The 17910-nt window shown below is 39.2% G+C and overlaps 1 protein-coding gene across 1 annotated transcript; it reads left to right on the top strand.

The window, feature by feature from the left end:
* The first annotated feature begins 9549 nt into the window (after positions 1-9549).
* tnni2a.1 (troponin I type 2a (skeletal, fast), tandem duplicate 1) lies at positions 9550-14755 on the top strand. Its single transcript, XM_082160549.1, has 7 exons — positions 9550-9633; positions 13333-13366; positions 13565-13601; positions 13683-13811; positions 13931-14020; positions 14108-14284; positions 14442-14755. The coding sequence occupies exons 2-7, from the start codon at positions 13359-13361 to the stop codon at positions 14535-14537; spliced, it is 537 nt and encodes a 178-aa protein (XP_082016675.1). The 5' UTR covers positions 9550-9633; positions 13333-13358; the 3' UTR covers positions 14538-14755.
* The last annotated feature ends 3155 nt before the right edge of the window (positions 14756-17910 follow it).

Below are 17910 nucleotides of genomic sequence, written 5' to 3'. Positions count from 1 at the left end.
GCACATATATCAGAGCTTCAAGGAGTGAAGGGCCTGAATCACCTCCCCAGAAGGGGAGGGGCCACTTCTAAGACTCTACCTGCAACATCTGTACACATGGAAGCCTCAGCAGGATGACTCTCGAAGGAGAGGAGGCCTGACAGATAGTAGGACCATCAGAGCTCATGGAGTGAAGGGCCTAAGGCACCCCCTCAAAGAGGGAGGGGCCACAACTCCGACTGTAATGCTGTTTGCATGGAGGCCTCAGCAGGATAACTCTCGAAGGAGAGGAAGCCTGACACATGCTAGAGTACAGACCAAAACTGCCGAACTATATAGTTGGAACATGTATTTATGGAGGCCTCAGCAGAATGACTCTCCAAGGAGAGGAGGCCTGCCACAGGATGTGGGAGCTCATATTCAGGAAGGCCTGGTGAAGCCTCTGACCTGATAACCTGAACACCACATAATTTTTTTTTTTTTTTTTTTTGGAAAATACTCCTTGACAGTCACTCTATACAGGAGACGCGGTCTGTAAGAGAAACAAACAAAAGAAAATGTTATTTGCGCACAAAAACATTTTACAAAAAGACCAGACAGTACACCTGCAGTGTATCATTCTAATTCCTCAGAATTAAATGCAGCCAAAAACACTGGATAAGTGAAACACGGTCTGGATGGTAGGCTGAATTAAAATATCTAACTTCTTAAAGTCAGATAAAATTCCATCATTTTAATTCCATAGAATTAAATGCAGCCATAATCACCAGACAATACTGTTTTAATTATTATTATTATTTATGGTCTCATAATCTACACACTGCCTAGGCAAACGCGAGATTCGAGCCGTAAAATATATTTGGCTTTCATCCCTCGAGAAGAAAGTCAACAGGTGCTAGGTTGAAACATCCGAAAGTGCACGGATGCACGTCTTTTTTTTTCTTTTTTTTTTTCAGAGATATTTTCAATGAACACTGCCAGCACCCTCAGGAGCTGGCTGTGAATGCCTCGCACCCAACAGTATTATTTCACAGATCGCGTGCACCATAGGGCTCAAATGCTGACCCTCCTCCCTCGAAAAAAAGGGTCAGACGAGAGCGGAGCGTTTCTTCAAATGAAACACGCTCACAGTTTGCACAAGAGGCTCTCTCGAGAGCCGTGCGTGCTCTTAATGCCTCTTCAAGCGATATTCTCTTAAACAGACAAACAGTCCCTGAAGACGAAAAGATGTTGTCATGTTTTCAAGGCTCCCTTTTATACATCCTGGTCGCGCGTTAATCAATCAAGCTGATGATTCACGGGCTGTCGCCGGTCAACATGATTGCCGTGAGTTGATATTTGATTTCAGACACCTGTCACGCCTGAGGCGTTCCCCATAGCGTCATTCTGACGTAGTGTAGAGTTCCCTTTCGAAAGGGAACTGATGTTCACAGTCAGTTTTGCTCATATTTACCAAGGGTGCCAATACTTGTGGAGCCCACTCTATACCCAATGCAACCTCATATACAGTGCTGGTCAGAATTATTTGCCCCCTTGGTAAATGTGATCAAAGATGGCTGTAAAAAATAAATAAATCTGCATTGTTTATCCTTTTGATATTTTATTTAAAAAAAATGCAAAAATCAAACCTTTTATTGAAGTAAAATAATTGAAAGTGGGGGGGAAATCACATTATGAAATAAGTGTTTTTATCCAAAACACATTGGGAACAATTATTTGCCCCCTTTTATTAAATACTTTTTGCAACCTCCTTTTTCCAAGATAACAGCTCTGAGTCTTCTCCTATAATGCCTGATGAGTTTGGAGAACACCTGACAAGAGATCAGAGAGCATTCCTCCATACAGCATCTCTCCAGATCCTTCAGATTCCCAGATCCATGTTGGCGCTTCTTCTCTTCAGTTCAGCCCACTCATTTTCTATAGGGTTCAGGTCTGGGGACTCGGATGGCCATTGCAGATGCTTGGTTTTGTGCAGTGACCCATTTTTGTTTTGATTTTGATGTTTGTTTTTGGATCACTGTCCTGTTGGAAGATCCAACCATGGCCCACTACAAGATTTCTAGCACAGGTTGTCAGGTTTTGATTTTTTATCTGTTGGTATTTGATCAAATCCATGATGCCATGTATCTGAACAAGATGTCCAGGACCTCTGACAGAAAATTAGGCCCACAGCATTAAAGATACAGCAGAGTATTTCATTTTACACATGGGGTACTTTTTTACCCTGTATGAACCAAACCCATATTAAGTGTTTGCTGCCAAAAAGCTATTTCTTTTGTTTCATCTGTCCTGGCTAGGTTTGTTGAGTCATGTTTGACTGCATGTTATAAATATGGATAAGTCAAAAGAATGGTACAAAAAGTTAAGAGAAGATATTGCCCTGTAACAGTTCTGATAAGCTGTTCCATTTCTTTTGCTGTAATTCTTCTCCCTACCTCAAGGGGGATCTAGGGAGGTTTCTAAAGGAAGGGTTATCCTTTTAAGAGACACAAGTCAGGGTGTAGTAGGTGCTGGCATGGCTTTGAGTGTTTGCTTAGCTTGATGCATGAAACCCTATTATGAGGAACATCTTTGGTTCTAAAGCTCAGTGCAAGTTGTATATATTGTAATTCTATATTTGTTATCTCTGTCAATTGCATATTTTGATTTGTGTTTTGCTTATTTGTTCAGAGGGTTCTCTATGGGCCTCATTCATCATAAAATAATAACAGTTCATCTGGACTATGTTTTGAACTTGTACTGGAATGTGGATTACCTGGACTGGTGCCTGGTTATGGTTTAAGGGCATGTTTTTTTGTTGGATTTCTAACCCAATTGAAACATTGCAAACTACTCACCTCTTAACTGAAGTACTTTGGAATGGGGAGAGATTGACTTTATTTCTGCCTGGACTCAGACATGTTGTGGAGGACTTAAAGGCTCTAACATAATGAAGTGCTCAAACAGCAATAACAAATGGCGCCCAAACAGGGACCTCATAAAAAAAAAATTGTTGTATGTTGGCTGATTGATATTTGCAATTGTGAGTTTTCAACTTGTTTGTAATCATTGTTCATTTTCATTTGTTTCAGTTTAAAATTATGGATTCATCTCTGGCCGAGGCTGATGTGGGTACGGACCCAGACTTCACAGCTGAACCTTTCACAACTCTGTGAGAACCAATTCAAGAACTAATATGGTCCATTAGTAGTTTGTAGAGTCTGAAGAGGAGGCAGTGGTACAGGAGCAGGCTGCAGTACGAGAGGAGGATCTTGGTTTGAATGATTTGCCATCACCTCCACTTGTAGAAGGGGAGAATGAAAGTCTTATCAGTCTCACCATTGCAACCAAGTTAAATCAGTTAAGCATGAGAATAGACAAGATGGAGAACGGCAATGTAGAGTGTATTATAAAAGTGGAGCAAGACATTCAAAATCACCTTCAGCGACATGACCACTGTCTTAGAACTCTAGAGGAACAAGTTCGAGAGATAACCAAACAGACCACAACTCAAGCACAGGTGGTTGATCAGTATCTGCGAAAGCTTGAGGAAGATCTTTTCGATATAATTCAAAGGCGGTGCAACCGTTTGAAGCAAGTTTTGGAAGAACAGGTCCAAGATATGGGTAAGGCCATGATGGATAGCTTAAAGAGAAGAGTTAATCAGCTCAAGCCTATGATTTGTTCTGCCCCAAATGCTGTTTCTACTACTAGAAAAGCCTCGCAAGCCTTCACAACGTAATTCCCAGTTGATCAGGCAATATCTACATCTCACCCAATTCCTTATAAGGCAGCAGTCAAGCTAGAATTCCCCGTATTTGGACACACAGAAGGTGAAGATCCAATAACTTACCTAGAAAGGTGTGCTGAGTACTTAGCAGTGTGACCTATGAGTGATGGTGAGATATTGGCAATACTTCCATCAGTATTCATAATTCAGCCAGCAGCCATATCACCCTGTAGCCCAAGACTGGTTGCCCACTGAAGCTAAGCAGGGCTGAGCCTGGTCAGTACCTGGATGGGAGTGGATGCTCACCCTGTGGTCTGTGTGGGTCCTAACACCCCAGTATAGTGATGAGGACATTATACTTTAAAGGTACAATATGTAAGAATTTTGCATTAAAATATCCCAAAATCTCAAGGCCAGTGTTATATATTTTGTTAAGTTGATTACTTACAATATCCCAAATGTTTCCAACTATTTTTAAATCGTGAGAAAATTGCGATTTTATCCAAGGAAACGGGGCGTTAGAACAGGGGTGAGCTGGGAGTCGCCAGTCAATTGCGTCATATCCGCGTTACCCTCGGTTTCCGCTCATACTGCGTGGAGTCCTGGACAAATGCGGAAGTTGTAGTTGTAGCGTCTATCAAGCTACAAACTTTAGCTTGTTTCTTGCAGTCGTTATGGTACACAATTATTCTTTACCGATTGCAGCTGGTTCTGTCGACAAAGCATGCTTAATTTTATATTTTCCAAATGTAGCATTCGGTAATAGTTATGTTTATGTAAGGAAAGTATTATTGCTTTAGATTTGTGTTTAGTTTATTGACATTGTTTATCACGTCTGGTGTTTATGGCCATGTAAATAAACATAGCATGTGTTATACATAAAGATTAATCAGTATTTTGGCAAATGATGTGGACATGTTCGAATGTACTTTTACAACAATTGTTTAGAACACGTAAAACTGCGCAGCGTTATCACAACAATGAATTCAACAAATACAGTAACATCTATGATAACCAATTTAGTATTAAACCTTACTTTTCTTGCGGTTAATTCATTTTAATGAAATAAAAGTGTGATGAGGTTTAAGAGTCAGGAAGGAAGAAGACAGGGGTCGGCGCGTGACTAGGACTCGTAGGCTACTTTATTAAAATAAAGCAAAACAAACAAAAGCCGCGCACAACGCGCATTCACCGTGGCAACCGCGACGGCACAAAACAGTTCAAAAATGAGAGCTCGGATCCACCGGTTCTCTTTCTCTGCGTCCAATTTTCTCTCCAGTCTCTCTCTCGTTCCAGCGCGGCTTATAAGCTCTCCACGCCAATAATACTTTGCACTTGACCTACTTGCTCGTCTCTTCTCTCTCCCGTTACAGACCGCGCTGAACCACGCCCCCCTCGCCACAAAAAGCATGTCATTATTAAACGCAACATTTATAAAAATAGAACTTAGCCTCATCCATGAACATGATTTTTCGATTCCCGTCTGACTGATTTACATCCACGGTGGAGTTTAAAACGACAGTTCCCATCATTCCACGCTCCTTCACATCGTCATCAAGCTACGCCGTTGTTGTTGTTTGGAATGTAGCGCCCTCTAGCGGCAAAAAAATTCTTGCATATTGTACCTTTAACAAGCACCGTCCTTCGGATGAGACGTTAAACCGATTTAATGACTGTGGTCATTAAAAATCCCAAGAGGCCAAAGGGCAAATTTGCCCATTGGCCTCTTGGGATTTTTAATGACCACAGAGAGTCTGGGCCTCGGTTTAACATCTCATCCAAAGGACGGTGCTTGTTAAAGTATAATGTATCATTGGTTTCATCACTCTGTCTCCTCTCCTCCAATAAATTGTTGTGTGGTGGGTGTTCTGGCTCAATATGGCTGCCATCGCATCATCCAGGTGGATGCTGCACATTGATGGTGGTTGAGGAGATTCTCCCCCTTCTATGTAAAGCGATTTGGAGATTGTAACATTTAGCACAAGCACTTGAATTAAACCTGTGTCCTGTTTTCTGAGTAACATTGAGAATATCAATAGATTGTTGCAACACCGCCACCACGACCAATCAGATGGGGCTTGTGCTTATAACAGTATAACACCATGACATTAACCATTCATTTAGAGCATATAATCTACTGAACCTTTCATGTCCTCGTCGATATGTGGGAAGCGGTCCGGACACAATGATCCTCGTTGTGGGTGATGTGCTGCATATCGTCTCGATCAGGCTCCTGAAGTCCCTCTTCAGAACCTCTGTCTGCCGCAGCCTGATGTCGCTCACCCCCACATGCAGCACGACAGCTCCGATGCTCTCGTCACCATTCAGGATCTCGGGTACTTGCGCAGCGTCATCGAGTACACGAGCCCCAGGAAAACAGTGACAGCGCACCTTACCTTTAGCTGAGGTATCGTGGACGTGCCATATACGATGGAATGTCACAACATCGCGATCCGTCTTGCAAAGAGGGGAGAAGCAGTTCCGAGTGGAGATGTCAAAGACCGTGCATGGCCGGCGGAGGCAGAGATGTTCTGGCCCACGGCCTGGTTCGAGTCTTATAATAATGAATAAATTATTCATTTATAATTCATTACATTTATATAGTGCTTGTCTTTGCACTCAAAACGCTTTACATAGAAGGGGGTCAAAGTAAAATTTTGCTTAAACACTCAATTAGGGGCAAGGTGGTAAGTATGGCTACTAAACCTAGCCCCTAATTGAGTGTTTAAGCATCAATTACAATAAATTAAATATAAATGGAGCCAAATGAGTCTATACAAGAAAAATGTATACTCATACTTTAATCATTATTCAGTTGTCACTTCTATGGTTCAGATCTAATTTTCGGCATCTTCCGATAGCAGGCAAAGTTTGGTAATAGGTCTTTCCAAGAAACCAGTCTTTGTTTAGTTTAACAGTTCTTATGAGTCCTTTGGAATTAGGTAGAACTTCGGTTACTCTTCCAATAGGCCACGATCCACAAGGTGCTGAACTGTCCACGACTAGCACAATATCTCCTTTCTGCAGTCCTCTTTTTGCAGTAAACCATCTCTGTCATTCCTGTAGTAATGGTAAGTACTCTGGGACCACCTCTTCCAAAACAGGTCTGCTAAATATTCTACTGGCCTCCACCGACATATGTTGTATACATCTGACCTTTGATACAATCCCAGTGGCAATGTAGGGCTAGATTTTAACAGAGGAATGTGATTTGGTGTCAAAGGTTCCAGATCACGATTGTCATCAGACAATGTGGTGATGGGACGACTATTCAAAATTGCTTCAATCTCACAAAATAGTGTTGTTGTAAAATAGAGCATAAGATCTGCCTCACCATTCAAATGAGCCTCTCCCACACTCCCCCATGATATGAGGCTGTTGGAGGATTAAATGTCCACTGAATTCCTTTCTGATAAATTAAAAATAAATAAACTTGCCTTGCCTTCTGGAGCATTGCCATCTGGATTCTGCTTTGGTTCCATTCTGAAAGTGAATTCTGTAACTCTCTTTTTACACCCATCAGGTTAGTCCCGTTATCAGATCGAATATGAAGTACTTGGCCCCTTCTGGCAATGAAAAGTGGCAGAAATATTTGGAAGGAAGACCGTTCCAAATTCTCATAGATCATGCAGCTCTTGTCTGGGTATTTAACCATCCTCGACTTACTTCAAAACTCATGAGGCGGGCCATCTGACTTCAAAACAAAAATAGGGCTGTTTGGCAGCAAACCCACCAGATGTGTTTGGTGCAAACAGGGATAAAAAGTACCCCATGCTTACGGTTAAATATACCATTGGATCTTTAATGTTGTGGGCCTATTTTTTTGCTGGAGGTCCTGGACATCTTGTTCAGATACATGGCATTATGGATTCTAGCAAATACCAACAGATAAAAAAAAAAAAACCTGACTGCCTCTGCTATAAATCTTATAATGGGCCGTGGTTGGATCTTACATCAGGACAACGGTCCAAAACAAACATCAAAATCAACACAAAAATGGGTAACTGAGCACAAAATGAAGCTTCTGCCATGACCGTCCCAGTCCCCTAAACTGAACCCTATAGAAAATGAGTGGGGTGAACTGAAAAGAAGAAGCACCAACATGAAATTGAACAGAATCTGAAGGATCTGGAGAGATTCTGTATGAAGGAATGGTCTCTGATCTCTTGTCTCTTGTCTGAAATGTCTTGTTTCTCTAAACTCATCAGGCATTATAGGAGAAAACTCACAGCTTTTATCTTGGCAAAAGGAGATTGCAAAAAGTATTAAATAAAAGTGGGCCAATATTTGTGGCCAACATGTTTTGGAGAAAAACATTTAGTTCATAATATGATTTCCCCCACACTTGCAATTCTTTTACTTCAATGAAAGGTTAGATTTTTGCCCACAATTTTTATGAAAGATCAAAAGGAAAAACAATGCAAATTAATTTTTTACAGTCATTTTTGATCATATTTACCAGGGGTGCCATTAATTCTGACCACAACTGTATTTCTCATTTGCAGCCGGTCATAACAGCAAAAGGGTGTTCTACTAAGTACTAAAGTTGCTTGGCATGAAGGGGTTGAATAATTTTGAGATTGCAGAAGTCCACTTAAAACCACTTATGTTTAGCTATTTCAATTACTTTTGTTTGATTTTTTTTATGGCAATGATACTGTACTGGTGGCAAATCAATGGCTAAAATAATTAAATAAACATAACACACGGTACAGTCTATTGCATAGATGTACAATTATATTCTAAGCTTAACATTATTCAACTGTGATGCAATTGTTCAAATTGTGCATTAATAAAGAGTGAATTAGAGCACACTAATATGCTACCCATCAAAAGTTTGAAATTCAGTCAGTAATATTGTGAAATATGATTGCAATTTAAAAGAACAAGTTAATATCCACTTTAAGTAAGAGATATGTTTTAACATTTAAGTGCCATAAAGCTTAAATTGTTATTAAATTAGGATTAAGTTATTAAATTATACTAAAATAATTGTATTGATCATTCAGGTAATATTAGAGGAATTGTAATGAAAGAGTTAATAGTAAAATTACATAAATTGTAATGTTATGTTATCAAATGAGAATTTTCTCTTTTCAGTTGATACATTACTAATTTAACAATTTCTTTAAAGAACGGATTATTCCAGCAGCCATAAGAATAATAAAAATGTACAGAAAATCATTATTATTCCTTAATTTGCACATTTTCAGATGCTTATCCTGCTCTTTGCTTGACAGCTGTGCCAATTACACCACTATATTTGAGTGCCTGGGGTGGGACAGTCCCAGGTACCCATCAGCACCAGAGCAGCTGTTTGGAAACATAAGAAGAATCTGCTACTCCTCATGTTTTCACAGGCTAATCTACTGAATAATAATAATAAAAAAGTTCCTGTCTTTCTAGACATGCCTGGCTTTGCTCAGAAAGTCAAGAAAGAGATCAAATCGCAGTATTTCTTTCGGTTTATTTGTCAGACTGGGGCAAATTTCGAAAATGAAAATTTTTCATTTCTGGGGCACCATTCCTGTTGCTTGAAAAGTTTAACATGATATTGTATAGGCTATATTTTGAATATTATAAAATATGTAATACAATAGTTTTTATTTTTTGCAAATGCTTTTTTTTATTAACTAAGCAAAGTGTTAATGAACACTGCCTGGGTTAAAGAACACTGTGTGGGCTTCAGTTTGTTAGATTAAAAATAAATTGCACAATCTAAAGAGGGGTTATTTATATGGAGGGGTTCGGGTGGAGATGAGGGATTTGATATTGTGTTTCAGGTGTGTGTGTTCTATTGGTTCTCTGGATGGATCTACTACCATAAAAAGAGAGATTGGATTTCCTTGGTCATAGGGGAATACAATAAATACTTATGATGCCCGCTCCCTGCAGAGACCCAGTTCTTCCTCCATTCTTCTGGCTGTGTGTGCCTCAGCTCATAGGTGAGATGCTGTTTTCTCTGCTTTTTCCTTTGATTATCCTATTGTTAATGTTGTTCATCTTGGTGAAGCTTGACCAACTGCACTGAATCAATTTTTGACATTGACAGATGATTTATTTTTTTATTTTCATTTTTGTAAGCATCATTTGAGATAAGTAGTTTGTGCATGATATAATTTTTCAGAACCTTTAAGAAAAGTTTGTTCAGACTTGGATTGATTTGTTGGGAAATCAATGATCTGGTTTTATTTTGTCTTATTTGTCATGGGACATTAAATCTGTATTCTTGTTGGGAATATAGAAAACTGCTATTGAAAAATCACTGCACTATTCTGACACACACTTGGTAGATGAAAGATAATGTGTTGATTTGAGATTTGGAAACTCGATTCATTTTGGCTCTTAGGACTAGAGGGTGATATGCCAATGTTTATCTTGATGTCAAGACCGAATCTTAAAATAAATAAATAACACTTCAGCTGGCGTGTCTAAAATGACCCTCAGGGATCTCTTTGGTGCTTTAGACAATGATGCTATGGCTTAAATCTGGGGTATTAGCATTGTTCAAAGGACTTTACTACATATTTACTCACATTATCACAATGGTACTCATTGTCATACCTTTGACCTGGCATTGCAATTTGCATTCTAAAAGTAATCCTGACACAGAAGAAGAATAGACAGTTGATAATTGCTCCGTTTTTAACTAATTATTATATACTTAAAAAAAAAAAATCCTATTAGGGACATTTATGTTGTAAATATTAAATTTAAGTTTAGTGTTATTTGACACATTTATTTAAACGTGATATAATATAATATAATATAATATAATATAATATAATATAATATAATATAATATAATATAATATAATATAATATAATATGTGAGTTAGCAAATGACAGAATTTTCATCCTATGAAAAAAAAAAGTAATTTATTTCATTGGAAACAAACATTTACGTTAGGCTCAGCCTTTAAATAAATGGAATTTAAAACCGTGAGAGGGGTTTATGTGGAAAAAGTTGATGTCATGATTTGAGTCATTATGTTAGATCAGTTGCAGATGATTGGAAGGGAAGGAATAGAGGTGGGGTCAAGATTTTGATTATCACCCAGAAACAGGCTTAGCACAGAAGATCTCAGGAGATGGAAAACTTATACCTTCTGCCCAAAAATAGCAGATGATTCACTTTGGACCAGAAGACTCCATCACTGCCTTATTTGAACATAATGATGCTTATATTATAAATGTCAGGGTTATGTTTAAGTCTGCGTAGTTTAATTTTGTTTTGGTTTAATTTTGTCTGTGTTCCTGTTGATTATTAGTTTCCATAGTTACGCATTAGTTCCTAACCTGTTCTTAGTTCTGTTGATTAATCTGTCTGTGTATTTAAACCCTTAGTTTCCTCTGTTCATTGTTCTGTGTTGTTTGTGTTTAAGTGGTTGTGTCCTATAAATTTTGTTACTGCCATGTTTTCCAAGTAAATACTTTATTGCATTTCCTGTGTCATGCGATTATTACAGCCACTTAAATCGTTACAGAACAAGGAATCGAAAGATACAATTTACAATGTTTCTATAAATGCACTTACCAGAAGTCTACCTGCTCTGTTTAGAGCAGGAATAGCATACCCTTGAGGACCACACAAGGACATTTTTAGACCTGGCGTGGCTCAACCACTACCTGGATCACTCGCTTTGCATTTTCTATTACACCAGCCTCAGCGAGCGATCCAAGAAAGCCAGTCCTCCGGCCCTGCCTCTACAGGCTCCCTTTTGTCCCTCAGCTCCCCTTCTGTTGACTACACTCTGCTTTGTGGATCTGCCTTGGGTCTTCAGGTCTCTAGCTCCGTCTTGGCAAGGGGATCCCCTGGCTCTGCCTCCGAGCCCATCATTTCACTTCAGCTAGTTGACCAGTTGGCTCCACCTTAGCTCCTCCCTCCCTCGGCTCCACCTGGGGCTGCCGTCCCTCTGGTTCTGCCTTGGACAGTCGTCGCTCTGCCTGCGCCACTGCCTTCAGCTACACTTCGTCCCTCCACCCCTTCCCTCTGGCTACGCCTTGTTCCTCAGACCCATCGGCTCTGACTCAGTCCTCTGGCACCCTGGCTACGCCTTGGACACTCGTCGCTGCGGCTCTGCCTCTGCCTCCAAATCCATCAGTATTGCTTAGTTTCATCGGCTTTTCGGCTCCGCCTGGGTCTCCACTTCCATCGGTTCCATTTCAGTCTGTCTTCCCCCTGGGTCCGCCTGCCAAGTATTCACCATGGCTCCTCCTTCCCTCGACTCCGCCATGGGCCTTCATCCTGGCTGTGCTCCCGGTCTCAGTCTGGCTCTTCCTGTTCTCGTCTCCTTCCTGGCTCCTCCTGCCGTCATCACTTCCCTAGTTTCTCCCGTCGTTATCTCCTCCTGTTTTCTGCTTCCAGAGCCTCTGTCTTCCCTCCTCACTTGGGGCCAAATTACTAAACAGGGCAAATTAGCATGAGAGCGCAATTACAAAAAAAAAAATGCTAGGAGTGGAAAGGTCTACATGTGATTTACTGACGACTCGCAAATTGCTGCGAGCGCTTGAGAATGTTTCTGCGGTGCAATGTTTTTTTTTTTTTTTGTTGAGATGTTGCAGTATATGTGCTATGATATTGAACATCCGTGGAACTGTTACTAGTATCTGATTTCGCAAATAGTTTGTTTCTGAATATAAAAATGTCAACACAATGTAAAATACTTGCTCTGGCACTTGATTTGGATAAAGAGATGTGCTTGTTTTTGTCGTTTGTTATCGTTATACACGCAGAATGTGACGGTTGGTCGTGTGGTTTTTGTCCTGCCCCTCCTTCACAGTGATTGGACGACATCTGCGTTCAGCACTGCGCTTTACCCAAACTTAAACATTGTTGAAATCTTGTTGACTGGCAAAAACACAGATCGCTCAGTTCTCAGAGTGAAATAGAACTCTGAGAGGCGGGAACTGGTGAACGATCAATGTAATAATTGAATTGTAAAATAAACAAACAAACAACAAAAGTAAAGCTGCTGCCCCTCTCGGACGACTGCCGCAAATAAACATAAAAAAAAACCACTACATAAATTCCAGGCCTGGTCCTGGGTCCTATCGTCCCGGAGCTCCTCCTTGAGACATGAGGCTAATGTGGCACGCAGGTGATGCTAGTAATAGCGCCACAGGCCTCGCTCTATTCCCACGGCTCTCAGCCCACCCTGCTTACCACACTCTGTCTGTGTATTTAAACCCTTAGTGTCCTCTTCTCATTGTTCCATGTCATTTGTGTTGATGTGGTTGTGTCCTATGAGTTTTGTTCCTGTATTATCATGCTGTTAGCCAAATTAAGACTTTTGTTATTGCATTCACCGTGCGATTATTACAGCCTCCCAAATAGTTATTATATTATATTATATTATAATATTATATTATATTAAACAATCTTATTAAACAATCTTATTAAACGGAATGAATCAATAATTGAATAAATGATGAGAAAATATTTATTTTTTTTGCATACATGAACTTTTTTGTTAACATTTTTATTAAACTATACAAGCTTAAACATTAACAAAGCACATTTTAAATAGTCCATGCACAGTCCTTTTTCCTTGCTGATAAAAATATATTCATTATTACTTTAATTGCATACTGTAATTTTACCAGTGCTTTGCATTAATTGTAAATTTTGTATTATTTCACAGCGGGCAAAAAGTAAAATTCAGCCAAGATGTCGGAGTAAGTAAATATTTTGAATTCCCCTTTTTTAGATTATCATAATCTTCCTAAACTAACAGAAATGAGTTGCTGTGGTGGTATATTTTTATGTTTGTGTATGTTGAATATAAAATAATAATGTGAAAGAGTGTCTTGTGGTTATTAGTTACTGCTTTACACAATGTATTTGATTGATCTCAAAATTTCCAAACACCTCAGCAAAAAGATATCCTCGAGTCGCAAGCATCATCTTAAGGTACAGTATGATTTAAAATGAAACCTATTTTTCATTGACCATTAACGATTAATAATGACACCCTGTCTCTCTGTGTCCCAGAGCTTGATGCTTGCTATCGCTAAAAGTTTACTGGAACAGGAAGTAAAGGACATAGAGGTGGAGAGGAAGAGATACATGTCAGAAACCTGCCAGCCTCTGTCTCTACCTGGATCCATGCAGGCATTACAGGTATAATATAATAAATTCCCATAAAAAAATTTATAAAAAAAATGTGCTTGACACCTTAGAGGACACATAATGTAAGTGGATCAAATTAGATAAATACTCTTTGTCCTCATTGTTTATAGGAATTGTGCAGGGAGCTTCACCACAAAATTGATGTCACTGACGAGGAGCGATATGACCTGGAAATGAAAGTCAATAAGTGTGCAAAGGAGGTAAGATGTCATCTAAATTATATTACAATCCAATTTGTGTTTTATCTTGTAGTTTCTATATTGGTAATCCTCACTGATTGATTGTAGATCGAGGACCTGAATATCAAAGTTATTGACCTGAAGGGCAAGTTCAAGAAACCCGTGCTGAGGAAAGTGCGCATGTCTGCCGATCAGATGCTTGGGGCTCTTCTGGGCTCCAAACACAAGGTGTCCCTGGATCTGAGAGCCAACCTGAAACAAGTCAAGAAGGAAGTCAAAGAGGAGGTGAGCGTTTAAACTGCATTCTTCTCCTTTCCCCGCAGTTCATGTTACTGGTTTGTCTAAAAGAGTTTAGAACCTTCAAAATTGTAAAAGATGCTGATCTCAAATCCAAAGTATATTGGCTCATTGACTAAGTCTTATTTTTATTTACTCATACTAGGATAAAGAACTGCGTGATGTTGGAGACTGGCGTAAGAATATTGAAGACAAGTCTGGCATGGATGGCAGGAAGAAGATGTTTGAAACTGAAGCTTAAATTTAGTTTTAGTTTTTTGAAGTTCAATGTGCTGCTCAAACATAATTGGCCTTGTCTTTAATGTGCGAGAAACTGTACTTTAAACACATTCATTTACATTTGCTATTGTGGGAAAGTAAATGTGATCACTTAGTTTTCTGTTCAATATTGGACCTGAAATGTGCATTCTCAACCATGTATCAATGTCTTACACAATCATTAAAACGTTTAAGCAGGAATGATGTTCTGTGTTCATTTTGATGCATAAACCACTTTGTAACCAGTTTTCTTCACCAATCTGTGGAACAAGTAAGTATTTATTGTCAGTTTGTATTATTGGTTTATGAATAAATACAAGTTTATAACATATTTGTATTATGATTAAATGTAACAGGTAACAGTGACGTCTTCCTGGCACCTGTGAGAAGCAGCTGTCCGGAAACATGCTGAACGCACAGACATAAGGTAACTCACATTATGATATGTATTCTTTATTTATGGATGTATGGATGTATGGATGTATAGATAGATAGATAGATAGATAGATAGATAGATAGATAGATAGATAGATAGATAGATAGATAGATAGATAGATAGATAGATAGAAACAATGGATGGATGGATATAGATGATTGTGAAGCAAAGAGGTCTTTGTGAGAAAGTCATTCTTAGAATAAAAGAATAACTATCTTGAAGGACAGGATATTTATACTGAAGGCGCAGCGAAGGAGGGATAGTGCCGTATTTCATGACCTTGTCAGCTCATTGGTTTGGTGGGTAATCCACTTCCATAAAGAGAAACCATGGATTTGCAGAGAGATCAGAGAATGCAATATATATCTTCTTAGCACGTCTGCTGCCTGTGTCTCGGTTTGACAGCCATCTGTCCCTAGAAGACGTTCCTCTGTTCTTCAAGAAGGGTGAGAGCAGTTCCTTCGGTTCATTGTCTTAGTTTATACCATTTTGTTTTGTCGATATTTGTTAGAAGTTGTAAAATGTAGTTTGTGGGATTGATATTTTAGGAGATTGAGTTGATGGAGAAGGTTGTCATGGGGATTGGTTCTTCTTTTTAATTTGCAATGTTAAGAAGGCATCTGCAAAGATCATATATGTACTGTATAGATTATTTGTTGTACTGTTGTTTAGATAGTTTTGTAGCTATTGTGCATTTAGACCAAGTTGATTTGTGAATTATTTGTGAAAATATCTTCAAATAGTTGTCAAACCATTGTATGATCGTTATTGGCGATTTTAACTCGTGTAAAGTTTCTGTTTTTTTATCTCAACTGAAGTCTTTCCTTCTGGAAACACAATGCTAAAAAGAAGATAAATCGTTTTGAATGGTGATCTGAAGGGGGAAGTCAGGTTTGATATACTGCCTGCTGATGTCAGTTTACTGCCATTTGAAAGTGAACACCGACATGTGCATACATTTGAGACTGATCCTTAAGTCTTACTCCACCTGTCAACACTTTCTTATGATCCTCTTTAAAAACAACTGATTTACGATGCTGTCTTCGTATTAACTTTTGAATCTGAAAGACAATGCTGTCTATTCACAAAGACCTTCTAGTTATTGTGTAATGGTTTGAAAACCACCTGGAAGCTCTGGAATATGCATATATTTCTTCAGAGAACTGATTAGTCTTGACTTTTAAGAGTTCTTAAGTTGCTCTTTTACCAAACCCTCACACAAGAAGACACTAAGGCTTTTATACTACATGATCTATTCTGCCATATGCTTTTGCAAAATGTGTCCCCATTCACCTTATGGCTACTTAGAATAGTCCTTCTTCAAATAGACATATGTGACCTGACTGTTGTCTTCACAGCTTTCTAAGTATGTCATTGAGGAATTAAGAGTCCATTTAAGTGTACTAAATTAGTCAATCAGTTTGTCATCGGTTAGCCAGTTAGTCCCGTCTGTCTCTCAGAGGAGGAGTATATTAAGAAAGACATCTGAGACAGTTGTTTAGCTGGGAATAAAGGAGAGCTGTGTTGTCATATCTTTGACATCCCAGAGATGCTCTTGAGTATGGGGCTGTGTTTGCAGCTGATGTACTGGCCTTGAGATCATATTGCAGTGGCCTCCTAGAGAAAATCCTCTCGGATGAGTCAAAGAGGCTTTGGGGACCATGTGGTGACATCAAGGGTAAAGCAAAAAAGCTCACATGATCAGAATGTCTATGGCTGGGTTTCTCAAATCCGGCTCTGGAGGGCCGCTGGCCTGCAGAGTTCAGATCAAACCCTGATCAAACTCAACGACCTGTAACTCTGAAGACAATGATTATCTTGTTCAGATGTCTTTGATTAAGGCTGGAGATAAACTCTGCTGGGCAGTGGCTCTCCAGGGCCGGATTTGAGGAACCCTGGTCTATGAATTTGGTGCCATTATGTCCACCTGCAGTGGTTGCCGAAAGGTTGTAGGTTCAAACTCTGCTAGAAACGAGCCTTGGGCTTTACTGAATCCTTAACCTGAAGTTGTTGGACAGATATTTCTGGACAGGGGGATGCTTTAATTAATCAGTGCTGTCGACAGTTTAAATTTCTCATCCCTGCTGCTCCACCATGACAGTAGAAGACAGTTTGTACTAATGTATGCTATAGAGCCCTTTGTGGCAATGCTGAAACTAAAGGATGCTTGTGTACCTAGAAGCATAGTGTATTTTTTGGCTTCTTATGTATTTCTCTTTTCTCTTCCTTTCAAAAAGTTGTAAAGAACACTCTCCAAAATGTCTGAGTAAGTATACAATCCATTCATTATTTTGAAGAATATACCAGTGCCTGTAAGGCAGGAGTTCTTTGCCAGGAAACGCAAAGTTTCTCTGGGGAAGTTTCTTGGAGGAATGCAAAAGATAAACCTGCTATAGTAAAGAATGCAAATATTTTATGTTTTGAATGGCTAACATTCTATCAATGTAAAAAATGGGAGATTCTTCAAATTCTAATCTTACATTTCTTAAAAAGAATCTAAGGGGCTAATCTGAAGGCTGGAACGCACTACGTGACTTTTGCACAGCTTTTTGGCTTGATTTGCAGTCTGGATGAGACTGTCCTTGTTGATGAAAGTCTACATATATTGGGAGTTCAAAGTTGACAGATCTCAAAGAAAATCGCATAGTGTATGATGGGAGTGGAAAGATCTGTGCGTGATCTACTGAAATGCGCAAATTAAAGAACACAGATGCAGCCGGATCATTTTCATAATGACCAACAAACTCAAAGTAGCTTCTGGTTTAAGAAATGCTTTTTTAGGCGTTAAATAATGGTGCAAATTCTAGTAGATTGACTAGCGCAAACTTTACTAAATCACCTTGCATGATTCTTTTAAATTACTCTCCTCCCAGCGTCTGAAAGGGAAACTCCTACAAAGGCAAATGCAATAAGGTCAGCC

Source organism: Leuciscus leuciscus (genome assembly GCF_965113295.1).
Source record: "Leuciscus leuciscus genome assembly, chromosome: 25".
Lineage (NCBI taxonomy): Eukaryota > Metazoa > Chordata > Actinopteri > Cypriniformes > Leuciscidae > Leuciscus > Leuciscus leuciscus.
The sequence above is the reverse complement of the archived record's forward strand: the minus strand, read 5'-3'. Positions and strand labels throughout refer to the sequence as shown.

Coding starts and splice junctions, on each gene's coding strand:
- tnni2a.1 (XM_082160549.1), top strand. Junction 13,602..13,682: donor GTCGCAAGCATCATCTTAAG/GTACAGTATGAT, acceptor TCTGTGTCCCAG/AGCTTGATGCTTGCTATCGC. Junction 13,812..13,930: donor GATCCATGCAGGCATTACAG/GTATAATATAAT, acceptor CATTGTTTATAG/GAATTGTGCAGGGAGCTTCA.